The following is a 20,618-nucleotide window of genomic DNA, read 5'->3' on the forward strand; positions in this document are numbered from 1 at the left end:
TGAAAAAATATTTTGGGATGGAGTCTTTCAGAGAATGGAACTAATCAAGGGCCTCCCTATACCTAGAGAGACGCTTATTGGTGTGGTGGGTTTAATTCCGTTAAGTACTGGACTGTCCAACAGCAAATCCTTCTGGATGTACAGAGCCCTTCTTTTAGCTAAAAAGCAGCTTCTAAAATTTTGGAAAAGTGACACTTCCCCCAGTATTGAGGATTGGTTGCAAAGTTTGTCCCTTCGGTCCAGTAGAGAGAGGGGATTCCTTAAAGCAAAAGACCAACTTGACAATGATGAAAGGATTTGGGAAGCATTTAATGATCTGTATGCTTAGTTATTTGAGTACAAGAGAGGTTATTATAATTTTATTTTTATTTGCTTTCTTCTTCGCACCTTAAATTCAATCCTTGGTGTTCTTCACAGATAAATATAATGTTGTATTTTTTATAAGTATTCTCTGAACATTGTATCATTGCATTATGTTTTATTGTCGATGTAAAATATTAAATGTATAAAGTCTTGGGGAAAACAAAATCATAGATGGATGACCGGCTGCCGGACATCCTTTCCCGTTGGAAAGTAAGTACAGGGCCACATTATCACGGCAACAAAGAGTCGACAATAACAGACTCACATTTCCATCGAAGTCCTTCTCTGAGGATGTGCAAGCGTGAGGAACCTAGGTAGAGGGAGGGTGGTGGGTGTCAAGTTCAGAGATGATCTACTGTGTAGTGCAGCAACATAAGATGGCCTCGTGTTTACACTCTGGCAGGTGGGTAGCATCAGCGGAACAGCACAAGGGTTCTAGTGGCTCAGTCTATTTTTGTTACTTAGTAAAAGCTGCTGCAGGGTGGGTAAAATGGGTCACTGAAGGGCTCCCTGAAGCAGTAAATGTTAGGGCTCATTTTGAGACTAATTTACAGGTGGTGTCATGCTGTTCTTAACAGTGACATTCATGATTACTTCAGGTGTTATGATGCACGATACAGTTTTTAATGGTGAGAGAAAACTTGGTCCCAGAAATGTTACTGCCACTGGTCACATTGAAAGGAAAGGCAGGCAATCATGCTAAACACACAAGCAGGGATGTAGGAGATACACAAAATCTATGGGGGTGGGGGGGCGGGGACAGGTGGTACAGACGCAACCCAATCCATACTTCTGTAGGGCCGAGTGCTAAATGGTTCAAAGCAATATAAACATAGGTATTAGATTTTTTTTTAAGAAGGAACACCAAATAAAGGCAGTTTTAAAAACACAATAACACTACGAAGGAGTTGTAGATTTCTCATCTCTGGCACAATATTTAAAACAGATTATAACCCCATTTTCATCAAAACTGTTTGAAATCTTAAGGAAACCAAGTTTTCTTAATCTCTTTAAATATCTCAATGTAGTAGCACTGCTGATATTGTTAAATTGTTCAAACGACGTGCTGGACTTGAAGAATATTTTATAGAGGGTCAATTGGTGGTCTTCAATGCCAAAAAAGGTTAAACATTTTTTACAAAATAATCAATATTTTAATGAGGCTTCTCCAAATTAGGAAATACAGCTCAGACATATGTTTCTGCACTGCTAGCCTCCTGTAACATTGGGAGCAGGGCGGAGAAGTTTACCGTTGTCTATAAAACCTATTTTAGGTTCAACAATCAAAGAAATCCAAATGTACTTTTAAGATCTGCTTCTTTGGTACGTTAGGTCAACGACAATACATTGGTGGAGAAAGCCACAGAGCTGGAGATCCGTATCAGTAAGGTGGCAAGTTGGAAGGAAGTTGCAGAGTGCGATTTATATTGCATGGGCATGCCCCTGCTAGGGGTGGGGGGGGTTCAGATACTATGGTCCCTGAAGACTAACTTGATAGTACTGGTGGAAGCTCACACATAGGCGATAACACATGGTGAGTGAGAGGTGGCCAAGACAGACCCATCCTCGCACCATTCACATGTATTCACAAATGACTGGGCACAAAACAGCATTAAGAGTGTGGTGTGTGCTGATGTGGTCATTGATAAACAATCTCATCTATCCATAAACAATAACCTGAACCACAAAATATGTTGTTTTATATACACTACATAACATACTCATTTATGTAGAAATAAACATTATATAAAATACATACGAAAATGACAGAATATGAAATTCTATCTAGACCAAATAGCCCCATTTCCATTCCTTAATGACTACATTGCTGATCCCTCTCCTTCACCAGCCACAGAGCAAAAAGGACCAATGATGTCATAGTCCGTAAACATCATGAAAGTGTATTAATGTTTTGTTTTTGTGTGCTCAGTGAGCATAATAGATTCTTTCGCTATTGCGTGTAGGTCAACTAGATCCATGCTATCTTTATGTATATTGCACATGGCACCATGATACACAGTCTTTTCTGAGACATGGTTGAAATTAACAAAGGTTTCAGTCATTGCAAAGCACCAACGTTCTCTCAGCCTCACTGAAGTGCTGGAACAGTTACGAGGATCTACATGGCCTTCACCTGTGCAAGAAAAGCTTTTTCTGCAGGTAGGATCCTTCCAAAAAAATGTCTACCGGTGCAACATCTGTGGACACTTGATAAGGTTATTAATAGTGCAGAGACGAGAACTATTTCATTTCTGGGTTTTAATAATCATTTCAGAACTTCTCCCTGGTCGAAGGAAGAGATCGAAGGTGGGAGTGGGGCGGTAGGGGGAGAGTGAAAGAAGGGAGTGGACAGGAGTAGAGTTGTTAAGAAATTAGAGTGACAATGGTGGTAAAAGAAGATGATCTGGGTGGAGGACCATTGAAGAGGGAGTGTAGATATATGTATAGATAAATAGCACAGTAAAAGGTAGTCAGATCCACTATTAGCATACCTGATGTAACACTTTGGACTCCACTTAGAACAAGCATTGATGAAGCCAACAGTTTTTGGCTCATCTATATGCATTGTCACCATAAATCTAGGACCTATAAAAAAGGTAATCACCAGCTATTTCCATCTTCAGTCCAGAGAATACCACAGTTTGTCTGGGATTAGCATAACCTTCTCGGAACTCGTGCCATATCTTGCTATCCTGTATTTCAAGGTTTTCTTATCAAGATCCAAGGTAACCATACCATTCCTAGCAATTGCCATCAATGCACTAGGTTCTTGCACTATTGCCACTCAATGGCTAGGTACTCATTGCATTTTCAACCCCATGCACAATCAGTATAGCAATGCTAGTGTCCATGATGCCCAATTAGGAGGCAGTGCCAGGTTCCATGATGCCTAGTTGGCACAGCAGTGCAAGATTCAATTTCACCCAATGTTGACATTAATGGCGGATTCTATTATGCCCACTTAGCACAGAAAGGCCAGATACCAATATGCTACATTTTCAAAAGCATTGGTGGATTCAAATGTGCCAAGCGAGCACAGTAAGGCCACATTCCATTTTTTTTTTATTTTATTTTTTTACTGTTTTGGCACACTTGTCATTTAACATTACACTGTAGGACATGATTCACACTCGGTGAGGCAGACAAACGGGATCAGGGTGCAGCACTGATCGGGCGGGTGGTGGATGCCTTACAATAGCAAAAGAGGTTTATCATGGCATCAACAGTTCAGGTTCCAGTCCAGACGGGACAAACCGGCAGCGGGTCAGCAGGAGCATCAAGTGGAGGTGACATACATAGACAATATAGTGTAAGTGGGCCCCATAGGTCTCTTCTGAGGGATTTGGTGGGTTGCATACATGCCCATTGCTCCGACATTTCATTGGCCAACACAACATCGCTTAGCCAGTGATCTTTAGTGGGAATTCTCACGCTTCCCTGCCCATTTTTGCAGCGTATTTCAATATTGGTGACATAGTCAGTGTTGAGCCCACACGGCAACAGCATGCATGTTTTTTTGATCATAGCCATTTTCTTTGGCAGGGTACCAGTTCCTCCACCAAGGATTCTTCCTAGTGGTTCGGAAGTTGCACCTTTTACTCAGAGTGTGGAATAACAGCACAAGACCCTCCCCAGTTGAATGAGCACTTATGTAATCATGACAGATGTACATAAGTAGAGGAGTTACATACTCATATGTACAGTGAAAGATTGCAATATGTAAAACTGATTTGATGTACATGTGTTTAGATTGTAGATCCTGTAGTAATAGGAAGATACTAAAAATCAAAAGTAAGAGTGATTGCTCCTGAGGAAGGGGTGTATCCCCGAAATGCATAGTTAACTAAAACTGGATTATTTTGATTTTGACATTCTCTCATTTTATTTTTGATTGCTTTAATGTATAACAAAATAAGAAAATATACAAATGTCTTTATGTTGAAACATAGTGGGAGCGATTAGTTGCACTCTTATGTAAATCCAAATCTGATTCCAAGTGTTGCACTAAAACCTGGATTCCCATGTGTGCGGTCCTGTATCTAAACATTATATTTATCATTCAAGAATTGACTGGTACCCAGTTACTAATGGTGTGTAGGGGATGAGTGTCCCACAGATTGTGGGCAAAATGTGCTCATGGAGCCCAGAGTCAGTTCAAAAACATGGTGAGCCGTCAACACTTTTTCCTGTCATTTCCGATACCAACATGCAGACATCCTTCCAAAATGGTACAAGTAATAGACAGTCCCATGTCATGTTGAAGTATTTGCCGTTAGCACTTTTACACTTGGGGCATGCACCTGTCCCTCCCCTGGAGAAAAACCATGGAGTGTAATGGTCTGTGCAGTACTTTCAATTGCATAAATGACACTTTAAGCATCTGTACGCACGTGTCTGCCCAAATGACATCAGTGATGTTTACCTGCAGGTCCTTTTAACCCTTTTGAGATAACACTGAGCCGTGGTACTATTGAGCTGTTCTGGATCAGATTGTATGTAGAGGACACCAGGCCCTGGATTTTGTTCGCCGTTTAGATGTACCCCAATATTGCATTTCTCTCTGGTTCCACGGTGAAACCATCCCACTGCTCTTTGCATGCCTTCCGCAGGCTAGCATATTGTAGCCACATTGAAGATTTGCGGTGTACGGCCGCAGGTATGTCGCTGGCGGGGATGAAGTTACCTTCTGAGTACATGGCCGTGCATGAAACACGTGTTGTGCCAAGATCCTTCGTGATCTGATGTCTGTACGAGGCAAGGAGGGTACACAGTTCCAAAGGGGGAGATCCCTGTGATATGGGGCGGATTCACCGGTCTCTTTCCATAGTCAACGTCAGGCCATTGCTGCTATGCTAGCTGGATCAAATTCACTGCAAGCTGCAAATCGAGTGGGGAGGATCAGAGGTCCCCATCACCAGCAGAGCACCTTTCTAATCCAGTATGTGGGAGAAGAGGGCCCTCCGAGAACCATAAGGCCACAAACTGTGCCTGTGCTGCTACTCGAAACCGAAAGAAATTAGGGGCCGCAAAACCTCCCCTCTCATATGGTTGTGATAGTGTGGCCCACTTAAGTCTTACCACACCCGAATGCCAAACAAACTTGAAAATGTCTGGCTCCAGGTCTTGGAAGAAGACTCATCCCAGGCATGGTGGGATATTAAGAAAAGGGTAGAGGAGTTTAGGGAGTACTGTCATCTTTGTGAGCTCAATCGTATCAGCAATAGTAATAGGCAGTTGGGCCCAACTCAAAATGAATCCCTGCTGTGCCAAATCCTATCATAATTGCAGTCATATAGCACTGCGCCGTGCAGCTACAACTCCACGTAACAGATGGTGGAGCGGGACCATGCAAACCCCTGCAGGTTGTGAGGCTCAGTAGTGGCATCTGTTAAGGGAAAGAGTTCAGACTTCTTGTAATTAACTTTGAGGCCTGATAGGTCCACAGAAATCTGGGATCTTTCACATTCTATTATTTTTAGTTATGACCGTTAAGCAAGACATCCTTGTGACCACCAGCGCAGTAAGCACAGACTTCAGTATGCCCAGTTAGCACTACACAGACATTCTGTAGGAGGTGCATGTGTTGGTGGGTGGTGCAGTGGGATGCATGTGTGGTGCTGGGTGCAGTCTGAGTGTGCAGTGGCACCTTGTACACTGTGGGGTGATGCGTTCAGTGAAGAGCTGGAATGGTTTGTGTGTAGTTATGAAGGTTGTGTGCACAGCGCCTCAGGGTCGTGAGTGGGCAGTACTGGGGCTGTGGGTGTGTATGTGTTGTATGTGTGTGCACATGCAGTGCTGGGGTGGTGTGTGTGCATGCGGGTTTGTGCTGAGGGCATGTTGAAGTAGTGGCAGAGTGCTGTGGGTGTATTGCTGGAGCAGGTTGTGTGTGCATTGCTGGAGTTAGTGTGTCTGTGTACAGATGCAGTACAATCTAGTGCTGGAGACAAATGTGTGTTGGTAGTGAGGGTGTTTGCGTGTACAGTGCAATACAATACTGGAAGTGGGGTAAGAGTGTGAACATACGTACAATGCACTTTCGGGGATATGAGCCTGCATGCAGTGTGTGGGTGGTTAGCACAGGGAGGGAGGATGCGTGTAAACAGCAGGGCTGGAGCTGTGTAGATTCATGCAATGTGGAGTGGGGCAAGTACAGAGCAGTATGGGTGAACTGTTTAACAGTGCAGGGAGGTTGTGTGTATATTCTGTGCTGGGCATTGTGGGGGTGCAGTACAGTTGGGAGGTAATTATGCACAGAGCTAGGCAGTGCAGATGTGCCGTGGAACAGGGTGTATTCAGTGTTGAGGTTGTGTGAGTGTAGTGCAGTAGGCTCGGTGTACAAACAGTGCTGGGGTTGTTAACGTAGCTAAGGGCTCGTGTTAGCTGGTGTTTGTGGATGTGCAGAGCTATGTGCCCACTGTGTAGTTCTGGCATGTTTATTGCCAAAGAGCATAGCAGCATATTATCACGGGAAAGGGATCAAGCAGAAGGCTGAAACACTACATGTCCCCTGAAAAGCTATTCATTGCTCAGTAGCATGCTACGGTCAGTGAATCCTGCAAAAAAGGCAATGAGGTACTATGAACGTTGCCAGAGACTGTCAGAAGGAGGTGGTGGACTGAAAGGCGAAGGGGGTGATGGACTACAATGCTGCACACATGTAATGTCCCAAATTAAAGGACTTTGTCATAACTGCAACATGGGGCAGCTGCTCGGGGCTCCCGAGAGCTCTCGGCCCATTTCAAATTAAAAAGGCCTCGTGCTGTCCCTGCTCTAGTGTGAGTGGCTAAGTCAGCAGGCAAGAACTCTCCTCCAGAGGAAACAAATAGGTTCAGCAGGACATGAGACCAGGAAGCAGCTTCTCCAGGATTGAGATATGGAATGCTCCTTCCGTTGATAGGGAAGTCCAGGTTGGGGGAACATCAGCTCAGGCCAGCCAGTTAAAACTCCTTTTGCTCAGGTCGTGAATGAGAGGTTTTGCTCAAATGTCTGTTTTTTATCCGTTCTTTAATTCTGTAGCTGTGTTGTGATTTGCGGAAGTAAGGTTGGCCCTTTAACTTCGCCCTCCAGCCCAAAAGGTTAGGAAAAGTCACCAATCCTATTAGAACACTGCCTGCCAGTTATAGTTGTCAAAATCTTCTCTGTTGACAACGGTGAAACATCAGTTGGGTAAAGTCTGCTGCCATGCCAGCATAAACTACTAAGAAAGTGCTTCTTTGTTGAACGGTGATGTTTTTGAATCCCGATGGTACAAAAGCAAATGTCTTCTCTCTAACCCATCACACATAAAAGCAGTATGTAGGTAATTTTCCCGTTGGGCATGATGTAGGTGTAAAAGCCGCCTTTCATTCACGTCAAGCCACATTTTCATGCATTTGTATTGGCGGAGAGGAAGGGCGGATCGTAATTTATGATTCTGCCTTCCCCTTTCTCTCCACCATACAAATACTACAACATTTGCGCTGCATGGATTTTCATGCCAGCGCAAATGCTGTGTATTCCTTTGGAACCCGACGGCTTTCTATTCCATCAAAAAGCAGGCATGCCGCATAGGAATCCATTGTGAACGCTGCCTGCAGGGTGGACGTGGCATTTAGCCCAGCTTTAGTCAATAGAAGCATGTACGCTGCCTTTTTTCACTTCACCGTGCTAATTTGGCAAATAAGGCCACGGGGACCTGTGTACATGAACAGGACCCCGACGCCTTTTTATGGGAAACTCAAAAAGGAGCCCCTAAATGTTTAACAGGAGAGCAAATTCCACCTTGCTAGCCAAGTCTATATAAAGAAGTAAAAGGTAAATGGTGGGTAGGTCATGCGCCAAAGATTCTCCCACCTGTGCCTTTGTCACAGATAAGTTTATGCAGGAGGAAAGAAGGGGCTAAAAAGGCTTTTAATACATTACAGAATTTCATCCAATATATTTGTATGTTATTCGGCATTTGTATAGCGCCTTTTACCATTGGTATGATTCCAAAGCGCTGTGGGTTGAACGCCCTCAGGGACCACAGTAAAGGTCAGTGGAGAGAGTAATGTAGTAAAATGTGCTTGGGTGCAATCGGTGTGTGTGCAGCCAGTGTCAAATAAGAGGAATGTAGCTGCATACTGGTGCCAGGTGTGGTGCTGTGGTTGTGCAAGATAAGTAGAATGTGAGAAGCAAGACCAATGGACTTGGGTAGCTGCATTCTGGCAGCACTGGAGTGTGTGAATGAGAGTGTGCAGCTAGGCCAATTTCAAGGGTTATAGCTGCATTCTATTGTTTGTTAGTGCAGAGGAAAAAGTTGCCATAATGGTGTGTTTAAGGGTGTGTGCTTTCCAGGGGGACCCTGTTCCTGTTGAGCTTCCAGTTGCTGTTGGGCAGTGGCCTCTCCCCTGGGGTTCAGGCTTTTTTTGGTTAAATTCCTTCCTGGGTTTTGTTGGGTCAAATTGCTTTGGCGAAGACCGACAGGGGGAGGGTGGGGGGGTGGCGGGCGACAGGCAGATCTGTCCCAAACTCATGTCGTTACTGTATAGGTGCTAGAGAGGTCCTCAGTCGGTAGTTCTGTTAAACAGATTCCCAGATAGTTGGGATTAGCAAAGAATTAGTGATAGAACGGTCCTCGATATACAGTTCTGCTCAGGGATTTCAGATATGTAGTATTAGCAAGCACGGGCATTTCCTGGACTGATAGCATAATGCATATTTGCAGGCCAATGATGGGTAGGCACATTCACCGATAGATGTGATTAGCAAAATAAGTGCTAGACGACCCCCTGGTATCCAGTTCTGCTCTTGGATTTCCCGGTGAGAAGGATTAGCAAGCATGTGCATTTCTTGGACTGATGGTGCATAATTGCATGGCATTGATCTGAGTGCCATCAGTGCTTGGGTTGCGAGTCTAGCACAATCGGTCCAGATTATTGGAGATGGATATCTCTAGGCCTCAGAGCGTAGGGTATTCCTGGCGGAAGAAGGCAGTGATTCAATTTCGTCATGTACATGGGTGCTACTACGATTCGGGTTTCAAGTCTGGGGCAAAGGCTCCCGGTGATGGGGGTAGATATCGCCAGGCCTGAGAGTTTATGAAAAGGGTCCGTATTGAGCACGATACCACGCCATTTGTTATTAAGTCGAGTGTTCACAGCATTTCCTTATGCGTTTTTATGTAAAGAGCCAGGTTTTGAGACTGTTCTGGAAAGCCATGCAGTCTTCGCTGTTTCTAATGCGGGGAGGCAACGAGATCCACAAAGTTGGCGCCAGGGTTGATTAGGCGTATCCTCCGATCCTGGCTGAATTGGAGGTGGGTACCACTAGGAGGAAGGTAGTGCTTGACATTAGGGTGCAAATTGGTTGGTTAGACGTGATCTTTTCTTGTAGGAATTTGGGGCCTGCTTTGTGCACCACTTGGTGGGTAATGCATAGGAAATTGAAGGTGGCCCTGCATCTAATCATTGTGTATCTCCCCGCTTAAAATTGTGTGTGGAAAAGGGACCGGGGGGTTTATCCCTCCCTCCCCCATTTCCTATGCCCATGCACACCAGGACTGTAGCAGGCAGGCTTGGATCATTTGGTCATTTTCTACCCTCAAATTCGCCTCTTCATGGCAATCGTGTATCCTCCAGAAGCAAGTAAACTCAAAGAGACGTCTCCTTGCCATGTTAACATGTCCAGCTTTTGGAGCACTCTAGAGGAGAATCAAAATAGGTCAGCAGCAAGCATAGAACTCAGAATTTTTACAGCTACATAAGTTTAATCGAGCTACTGGGTTGTAACATTACGAGGACAAATGGCGTCTTGGAAAGCCCAGTTAATTGAAGAATCTTGAAAACAGACTTGGACTGCCCTACAGGGAAATGCATGATAGACAGTCCCAGAATGCTTACATGGACACTTACAGGCCCAAGTGGTTTCTGATGAGATACGGTACTGTTCAGCTGGTAGTTTTGACAAAAGAAATCAGCCAAATGCGCTTTCCAATACACCATTTCAAACACATTTTGCTAAAAATAATAAAACAAAAATACGATAACGGCTCAGTCCCTCCCTAGTGGGTCGATATTACCCGAGGCGAAAGGTCGATATGGTCGGTAATGGCCCGCCACCCAAGTTAAGGGCAAGAGTTGTCAGAAACAGTCAGAGGGGCCACGAAAGGCACCAGTGTATGCCTCAACTGCTGTGCAGCTTCCATGTAGGAAGCACAGAGTCTCCTCCCAGCCTCTTGAGGCTCTCTAGAGATACACTCGTTATCATTGGCCCATCAGATGTTGCAGGCCTTTTAATGACGGTTCATCTCTTTCTTTCTTCAAGCAGCGCATTAAAGTGGGGGCGATTTACAAATGATTGCCCATTTAAGAGACCATTGTTTTGGGAGGAGATTTTTGTAACGTTTCTGTGTTATGAAATGCAAATAGGCATTTTCCTTCTGAATGCACACAAAGCACCAGTTAACTGTCTAAATCTACGCTCTCCTCTAGGTCAATTACAACATCAAACAAAACAGTTTTAAATGATCTACATTATTTTCAGATGTTCATATTTAACTCACCAAATTGGTAAAATTTGATATTTTCCTTATATCATAGATGAACCCTGACATGTCACCACTGAAACACAAACAGGTAACCTTTTTCTAAACCCAAAGGCCTTTATTTTGCATTTTGCTGAATTGCATTCTGGTATTTGTAGTCCCCCAGTCAAGATGGGGGGGAGAAATAATGCCACAGTTGTACATGTTTTTGCTTAACCTATTTCTGTGATGATTTATATAATTGAGTGGGTACCTTACTATGGTATGTGTACTTTTCAAGTCGTCTTTATAACCCAGAGTATTGTTGAAAGCCAGGACGTGGGGTTGAGGAGAGGGGGGGGGTATGATGAGAGGGCAAGAGTCCTGAATATTTGCCCAGGATGTGACAAGAGAAGTTGCAATCCAGAAGCATGGTACAGTTATTCCCTCCCCCACGATTGTGGCCATTTGCCGCTTTTTAGGGCACAAGTAAAGGATACATGTGGGTGGACAGCGTAACTTATCAGAGGACGGACACAATCCCCTGGGGGGGGGGGGGGGTGAGGTCGACAAGCGTGCTGGCTACCAGGAATTTACCCAGGTTGTCATGTTTCAGTGCAGACACTTACCCACAAGGCACATAAAATGATCATCAAAACACAGGCTCATATTGGGATTTTGTTTTCTTAGAAATATTTCAATACATATTGCTTGGTTAAAAAGGTGAGCACCTTGTATTCTTGGTCAGCGTATTTAATGAAAAATGTCCTCTCTGGTCATTTTTCTATCCATTACTTTTTTTGAATGACCAATGCTCTTTTGGACTGGTGTACTTCCTACTAAGGGGAAATGTCAAGTAAACAAAACTATGTTCACTTACTGTGCGTATATTCTTGGGTGCCAGCCTTAGATATGCGCTATACGTCACAACGAGTTAAGCGCGGGAGCCGTACTCATCCCATGTCACAACACCACATTTTACAGCACATGTTGCTGTAGGAATAGGAAAGACGACATACGATTTACAGGAAGGTCTAAATGTGTAACATCAGAGCAACAGTCTCTCAATCTGCTCAGTTTCCTTTCCACCTTTCTGCTACAGGATCCCCTGCTAGTCTCCACCCAGACATCAGCTTTGGCCTGATCCCCACCCCCAACCCCTCCAATCAAGGCTCAGGGGGTACATTAAATGAGGCTAACTTGTAATTTTGTAGTGCGCAGCACTTGATGAACAGTTATTTTTGCTATTTTTTTTTTGCTGGCCACATTCATTAATCCTTTTCTGTAGCTTCTGAAATAAAAGAAAATTGCTAATTTGAACAAATATGCCCGCGTATATACACACACACACACAATAAAAACAAAAACAATCTTGACACTTCCGTAAGAACAGCAGTCATTTTCAGTTAGCAAAACACAATCACCATTTTTTTTGCAATGCCTTCCACAGATAGTATTTTTAAACCAAAGTTTCAAAAGACCTTTTGCAAACAGTATTTCTATCAATCACATCTGGGAAGAGATGTGTTCAAGTTCCTGAATTGCAGACTGCTCTCCAATCCGGCCTTTGCCACTTAACCAAAGTGAGTGTGTTCTGCAACCTTTAACACACCATGTCTGGACAGGGTATTCAGCTGTCGGCCACTTCCCAAAAACGCCCCACTCCTTATAGCCACATAAACAATTCATATACTGGACTTCACATTGTATATTTGTCAACTATCCTTCGCATGGGAACATGTTTTTCATTTAACTTCCCATGATTTGCGTACTAAAGACCCATTCTGTGGTTTATGCAAATTAGGTGGGCCCACACATCTTTTGCCGCCAAGGGCCTCGCAAATCCTTGGGCCACCCCAAGTGTAGGAAACTACACGGGTGCTAAGTGGTGAAGGGGGCGCAGGCTAGCAGCACTCAGGCTGCTTGGAAGGCGGGCTTGTACCAGCCAATAGAGCCCGCGTTTCGAGCATCCCGCTTAGCCAGCGCCCTCTTTCATGGTGCCAATTACATGGTACAATCAGGGCTTTAAGTGGGCCGGGGCCTGCCGGGGCCGGGCCCCGGCAGTCTCCAAAAAGTGGGACTGAGCCGGGGCCCTGCCGGGGCCCCCGTCCCACCACACGCAACATTGGCGGGATGCATTATCCCGTCGCGGCAGCAGCCGCGACGGGATATGCGCCTGCCATGAAGTCAGGCGATCTGACAGAAGTGGCAGCCAGCCACAGCAATGCTGTGCCTGGCTGCCACTTCTGTAAATCATAATAACTGCCTCTGGTGACCTCTCGCGCGAGGGGTCACCAGAGGCAGTTACTGTCCCTTTGTTTCCCCAGGTCGCCGAGGCGTCTTTAACCCTTGGCGAACCTGGGGATTCCTTGATATTTTTCGAGGTTTGTGAAAGATGGCTTGAAAAGTACACAATTCAAGCCATCTTTTATAAAGCTTTGCCGACGGACAATTTTGTCCGTAGTCAAAGCGTTATAAAATATGGCTTGAATTGTGTACTTTCAAAGCCATCTTTTATAAAACCGAAATGTTTTTTAAAAAAATGGCCTGAAAAGTAGGCAAACCGTAAGGTATGCACACACACACACATATATATGCATGTTATATATCTGTGTGCGTACCTTACTATGGTTTGTGTTCTTTGCAAGCCATCTTTTCTAAACATAGAAATACATATTTCTATGTTTAGAAAAGATGGCTTGCAAAGAACACAAACCATAGGTACGCACACAGATATATGACATGCATATATATGTGTGTGCATACCTTACGATTTGCGTACGTTTTAGGCCACGCCCCCCACAAGCCACGCCCCCAAATGAGGGCCCCCCCTCGATTTCTTACCCCACTTAAAGCCCTGGGTACAATCATGGGTACTTAAACCTGTGCAATGCTATACATTAATGCATATAGAGTAGAGAACCATGCATTTTACTACGCTGATGCCATTACTAGCGCAATACAATGTCACACAGCTTCTGTAATAATAACAGCATAACGCGATTCCTCTAGTCCAACTGACCCCCGATTTAAAAGTCCTGGGTGCCAATGTAATGCCAGCACTCAGCTGGCGATCCAGCGGGAGTGCGAGCAGCCGAGGAGAGAGTGCAACGATTAGCCGGGGTCAAAGGATGGAGGGAGGAGGGTGAAGGCAGAACCCACCACGTGGCTGGTTCGGCGAGGCTTATCCGCGGACTCAAGGGCCGACGTGTGCTCGTTCTGCTTCAATTTCACAAGGAGCACGGAGTCTGCAAACACGTGTGTCTTTTTCAGGCCCACACTAGCCATGCGCCCCACTGAATACATTTGACCATTATTGCCCAAAATCAGGGAAACCTAAAATGCAGCGTAGCAAGGCCTCCCCACTCGAGCGCAGTGTCACATTCAACAATCGCCCCTTTATGAGACTGTGTGGATAAGTGCGGCACGCGGCTGAGAGCCGAGCCACGTTCCTGGGGACACAAACGCAGTCAAACGGTTTCCCATGGTGCTTTGCGATACACGCGACTGCAGTTTCAAAATTAGCGCAGTAAATCAAGTTCACTGCTAATGTTGTACGATGTCGGGGCCTGCTACGGAATACAAAAGAAAGAGATAGATAATGGGCGGCAGCGGGGTGTAAAGGGGGGGTCAGACTTTATTAAACCTCAGCTACTTTACATGTATATATTCTGTAATCCAACAATCGATTCTTGCGCCAAGCTCCCCGGTGTGCACAAGGGAGAATGATTTACTCAAGAGCAACTCTAGCCGTGGGATCAAAACGTCAACAAATGTGGAGGGTGGCCATGAGTGCCATGGAGTAGGCCCGTCCTATTTGCATAGAGCCCAGCAGTTAAGGGTTAAACACTCACTAACACCCTAGGAGTTTCCCCCACACAAGGTGCGAGATTACTACCGCCCGACATAGGATCGGAGCCAAACACTGCGACCATCTTTGACAGTTAATGGGCACACGTGTGAAAGTAGCCGCTGCTCTGTAGATCCGAAGCCCACCCACAGTTACCAATGCCGACGACTACTTCTCAAATCCCATCCCAGTGAGTTGTAGTTCTGGTTACAGGCATGCTTCCTCCAATCAAGCGAGCACCTATGTGCAGGGGGTGGGAAAGGATGGTGGGGCAGGTGTCTCCGTCACCAGATACACAATCAAGTTTTATTTCCTCAATGATGCATTGTGGGAGTTGTAGTGTTTGGTTGCTTCACCGTGATATTGAAAGTTAAACTTAAAGTACTGGAAAAGTGGGTCGCGATCACCTCAAGTAGGTGCCGAAAACCCCATTCCACTGGTTTGCACAGATTGAACAAAAGAACCCCCTGTGAATGACTTGCTAGTCAGGCGCTCATACTGCATTTGGAGTTAACACACTGTGTATTGCTCTCTGTATACTGTCCTCATAACAAGTGCATAGCATTTTAAATGATTCCTTAAAGAGAAAAGTGCTCCACTGGGCGCAGGGACAGGGGACCCAAGAAGCGATGCCTCCTTACCTGCAGCTCACACCAGGCAACTTCCACCCACGTTTCCGTGTCCAGGCCTTTGTAGACCGTCTTGAAGGAGCCCCGGCCGATCTCAATGTCAAACTTGAGGAAGCGGCCGTCCGGGGAGATGGAGACGGCCTTGCTGTCGGCTTCCTCCTCTTCGTCCTCATGTTCTGCCTCCTCCTGCCTGGCCGGCTCCCTGGGGGGGTCGGGAAGCTGGCTCAGCTCGGCATCCTTGCCCTGCTCACGCAGCTCCTGGAGGCTGCCGCTCTCTGGGGTGACTCCCGCCGGCTCGGGGGCGCCCTCTCCGCCGCTGGAGCCCCCCTCGCTGACCCCCTGCGCCCGCTTGACGATAGCCCTCCTGGTCTTGGAGATGGGGATGGCTTTCTTCTGCTGGAGGTTCTCGGCCAGCTCCAGCACGGGCTCCTCCTGGTCCGAGTCCACCACGGTCCTCCGGAGAAAGCGCAGGTTCACTATCTTGGGGTCCTTGGCAGAAGGCACGGGGGGCTCGGCCGTGGTCAGCATTGCAGTAGCGGCGCCCGTGGTCCTGCTGGCTGCACGCGTGCCTGCAGCAGCGGCCGCTGGGCCATCAATATTCATGTGCATGTCATCGTGTGCAGCATTGGTTTCAGCTGGAGAGCGCTTGGCCTCGCCCCCAGCCTCCCTCGGAGCCGAGGCGCGGCCCCCTCGGCGGCTCCGATGTGTGTGCCAATCAGGGTCCATCATCCCGCGGGAGGGCGATCACCTGCGACGCCCGGCGCACACGGAACAGGTGCAGGCTGCTCCGGGGGTATCCATCCGGCGGGGTGGGAAGAACCAGCCTCCTGCGGGGAGGGAGAGAGTGAGAGTCAGGCTCTTGGAAGGGCGGGAGATCCAAGCCGGGAGTCTGCGCCGATTCTGAAAGAAGAAAGACAGCAGTTACAAAGGGATGCCAGCACCTAATGCTCTGCGCGGAAGATGCGCGTCTTTCCTGGAGTACACAGCCGGCGCGGGGGGCTGAACAGCGTGAGCGCAAGGCTTGTAGCGGCTCGTAAGCCTGGAATCCGCAACGAGGAGGGGGTGTGGGGCGAGGAACGGGGGGGACCCCCAACACGAGCCTGAAAACCGCATCTAAGGAATTCATGAGATTGAGAGTCACGCGACGACGTGCTGGGTGCTGCAGCGCCACTCCCCCACGCCCGAAAACCGCACCGGCAGGTCCCATGGCAGCACAGTGGGGCGCCCACTGACACTCGGCGTGCTCCTGCTGCTTCTGGGCACAATGCATCCATCCTCACCCAAACGTGGGCCAACTCGGGTTCTTCCACAACGCACACCAATGTGCCGCCACCACGTGCTCCTTAACCACCACACTGCACCCAACCACACCTGAAAACGTCTGCCAGCGCGTGCTCCTGCAACACCCCACGGCACTTACCCCTACCAGAAAAGTGTGGCACCAATACAACCACACCATACTAATCTGTGCGAGGATGCGGTCAAGCACAACCAGGCAGGCACCCTCCCCTGAATTACCCCGCGTCCATCTCCAAAACCTGCAGCAGGCCAACTGCACTCGCGCCCTCCGGAAATACGTGTGCTGCAAAGGGCCCGGACAGCAACACTGTGCTCTCTCCCAGAAAAAAAGTGTGCCACCACGTGCTCCTGCAAACCCACCTTGCACCCACGCCCACCACAAATCGGGTTTCCCACAGACACCGTGCAACTGCTGTTCACCTAGCACTGCAAACACAAAAGAAAGCTCGCCAGGCGGGATTAAACTTAGCCCCACAAAAAAATAGCATTGCTGCAACTACACCCGCACCTGAACAAGTGACGCCAAAAAAACCGCATCTCTGCACCTCCACTAGTCTGCACCAAAACAACCGTGTCACCCAGGAACTCCTGCAGAGCCACGCAGATGACGGGTTGCACCGCACCAACCCCCAAAAGAAATCAACTTGTAATGCATACTTACAATAGCAAGCGCCGCATTGACATGCTGGCTGGAAACGGGGTAAGTACTTATTAAGGAGCCGCGCGGGGCCTCGGCGAAGCTGCGCCTCCCGCTGACCTGCTTCCAGCTGCGGCTCTGCAGATGCGCCGCCTTGACAGGTCCGCCTGTTTACCATTGCCAGGCTATAATAAACCGGTGGCGAGGGCTCGCGTTGCCAGGTGAGGGGGGGCTGGCTTCTGTCATGGAGGCAGCACGCGCTGTCATAAATACAGGCGCCGCTACTCCCTGCACCACACCCCCGGCCTGTGGCCTTTCGCTGGGAACAGCTCTAATGACCGCCCCTGTGCCACCGGCTCGGAGGCAGGGGGCACCTTGCGTCTTCCAATGAGCAGCATAGGAGGGGGCGGGGAGGGTGCACGCCCACAATGTGCCCAGGGAGGCCCGCAGGCTGGATGCTCCCCGCCCTGTGCGCGGATTGGCCGCGCCGCCGCCTCCATACCCTGCCAGGGCTGCTCGCCAGGCGCGGCATCAAAGGCCAGGAGCGCCGCGGCGGCCTGCTTGTCTTTCTCAGCAGGCGTCACCCCCCTGGGGAGTTTCCTCTGCAACATTACAAGGCAGCGGGCCGCGGTTAACCCGTGATCTGCAAGTTGCAAAGCTCCAGAGCCTGGGCTGTGCATTGCAATCCTGGCGCCGGTTCAGCTGGAGCAGAATCGGCGCAGTCAGCCCAAGGCGACCTGTGCATTCAATACCCCGTGTAGAATGCCAGGCTGTGGCAGATCTGAAACGCAACCCGACGCAGAAGCAGGCAGTCATGCGGACCAGTGCGGCGAGCTGCCCTACACGGAGGAACGCAGAAAAGACATCTGTTTAACCCTGACTTTTCTCTGCAGTGATAGGGTTCTGAATTATACGTTTTCAGGGGTGCCACATTCATTGTATTGGTGGGGCCCATTACATGACGTCAAATCGCCAAAGTACACGGGACAGAAACCGGCCACCCCTCTCCGCCCCCATGTTTTATGAGCACCCACGGAATTCGCATAAGCCAATCAGCTTCATGCTTTAGTAACAGATGCAACGATACAAGCCCATGTTCGAGGTTGATGGGGTGGTGCCTATACCGTCAGCCTGCCTTTGGGACCCTGCTACTCCTTCCCGCGGCCCACCCTCTTACCCAGCAACTATTACAAACACAGCGCTGTGAAGGCCTGCCGCTTCCTCTCTTTGCACCGACCTCAGGCCTCGCACATTCTTAAAAATCCCACTAGATCTGCAGGGTGTGTTCCTTATTTTACACACACGACCTAAGAGAAATGCACTCACCAAGTGGTACTGGCTGACAAAATATTTACCAGTGCTTAACAAAACGTTTGCATGTCACCATAAGCACAAGCCATATTTGGTGCAATGCTGCCACCCAAAAGCCATCCATGCACAGTGAAACTTATTGGACATTTTCTGCAGTTTGATTGGGCTAAATTCAGTGGTGGAAATGGAAAACAATTGGTTGGGGATCCCCCAGCACTATCTGAAATGTCGTCAGGCCTAGTATGATAGTCACTTGTTTTGTTCCTCCCCTCCCTTTCTGCACCCCTCTCCCTCACCTTTTGTTTTTCTCCGGCTCCACCAGAAATGTCGTCAGGCCTAGTATGGTAGTCGCCTGTCTGTTTCCATTTCCTTCCCACTCTCCCCCTCCCTTCCTTATCTATGTCTTAGCTCTTGCACTATCTGAAATGTCCTCGGGCCGAGTACGATAGTTAATTTCACATCCTTACTGTTCATGGCCTGTAAGAATGTGGTTGTATTTTCCCTTGTTCCCTCCCTTGCCTTGAAGCGCTTTAAAACACTTTGTGTATAGGCACTATATAAATAAACTATCATATCATATCCCAAAATAATAGTTTAAAACGGCACTATTTCTTTCATGCTGCTTCTTTTCCACTTCCATGGCACTGGTGATGAGTTACTTCACTATGCAGAAAATAGTTTTGACCAGTGTTGCTGAGTAAATATTCTTTAAAATGCACAATTTGCATTCCTTTTTATTAAAAAAAAAAAAACTAAACTTCCCCTTGGGTACTATTCAAACACAGTGATTTCTGTTCACCATAAGCAACGTTTTCCTTTACTTGAACCACACCCAGCACAGCTCCTGCAGCTCCCCTCTGAAAGCAGTTTGGTGGTTGCATAGTGTGTGATGTTAATAGTGGTATTAATTTATGCAATGTTTGTCGGATACCTGTATATTTATTTATGCAATGTTTGTCGGATACACTGCATAAATAAATAATCCGGGTCCATGTATCCGACAAACATTGCATAAATAAACCGGATCGTGGCTGAGGACTGTAACTGTCTCTTGTGACCTCTTGCATGCGGTCACCAGAGGAAGTTACAGTTTGCTTGCGTGCCCTTTTTATTTTATTGTTTATTTTTTTACTTCTCTTCAGCACAGACCAGGGGTTTGGGGCGGCTGGCTCTGGCTGGATCCCGAGATCCGGCTACACATCTGGTGCCGGATCCGGCGAGAGCCGGCCCAATGACCTGCCCTGGCTAAATGTCAAATAAAACATAAAAACATCTCCATACTCACCAGCAAGGTCGAGTACCAATGCGAGTGGGCATTAGATTTGACAAGCCCTGCACCTCAACACCCATTCCATAGAAAAGCAAGTGTGACTCCGCTCGGAACCCTGGCTTCCATTTGGATGGCAGCCATGTTTCTTTACTTCTCATACGTAGAATACACTGGTTGCAAGCTGTTCGCGTTTTATGTTGACCCTTTGGTACCGCAACACCCTGGGTCTTTCCCTCGGGATGCTGTTAGCCACAATGGCCTATCATGCCGGCAAGCCTAACCTGCAGGTACCATGGGCTGCAGGCCATTTCCATATGGTATGCACTTCGCAATGCTGCATTATTGCTTAAACAGGTTACTTTCTCCTATCTCTCACTCGGCGAGTACCCCCTTTCCAGGCCATCTTGTAGACAATACATTGCCAAAACTGAAGCTCTAGCACACACCCTTGACTTCAACCACACCATACAATCAACAGCGGCAATATACGAAAACTCCACACCTATTTAACACATTTCTTCCACTATCCAGCATTTTCCCTACATAGTTTACGACTGTAGTTTGTTTATATAATTATACCAGGGTTTGTAATATAAACAAAAGCTGGTTTTATAAACTTGTAAAGAAAGTACTTAAAAGTAACGCGTGTAGCAAAGGAGATACTAACACAACCAAATGCTCTCTTATTTATTTATTTTTTTATTTGGTTTGGTTTGGCTAATTAGATTAACCTTTCAAACAAAATTACTTTTATACAAAATATAAAAAAAAACATA

At 47.2% G+C, this 20,618-nt stretch overlaps 1 protein-coding gene across 11 annotated transcripts in view; it reads right to left on the reverse strand.

Moving 5' to 3' along the window:
* The window catches only part of WNK2 (WNK lysine deficient protein kinase 2), a 1,473,871-nt gene extending 1,455,901 nt beyond the window's left edge, over positions 1 to 17,970 (reverse strand). For 3 of the 11 annotated variants that reach the window (XM_069643592.1, XM_069643590.1, XM_069643588.1), the window contains exons 1-2: positions 17,286 to 17,955; positions 15,338 to 16,225 (exon numbers count right to left, since the gene is read on the reverse strand). In XM_069643592.1, the coding sequence (XP_069499693.1) occupies positions 15,338 to 16,054 (717 nt within the window). In that variant the 5' untranslated portion in view covers positions 16,055 to 16,225; positions 17,286 to 17,955. Of the gene's footprint in view, positions 1 to 15,337; positions 16,226 to 17,285 lie in introns of all 11 variants that reach the window. The other 8 variants (XM_069643591.1, XM_069643589.1, XM_069643597.1 and 5 more) reach the window with 6 other exon arrangements.
* Between the last annotated feature and the right edge of the window lie 2,648 nt (positions 17,971 to 20,618).

This window comes from Ambystoma mexicanum, chromosome 2p (genome assembly GCF_040938575.1).
Source record: "Ambystoma mexicanum isolate Mex_15411 chromosome 2p, UKY_AmexF1_1, whole genome shotgun sequence".
In the NCBI taxonomy this organism is placed as follows: Eukaryota; Metazoa; Chordata; class Amphibia; order Caudata; family Ambystomatidae; genus Ambystoma; species Ambystoma mexicanum.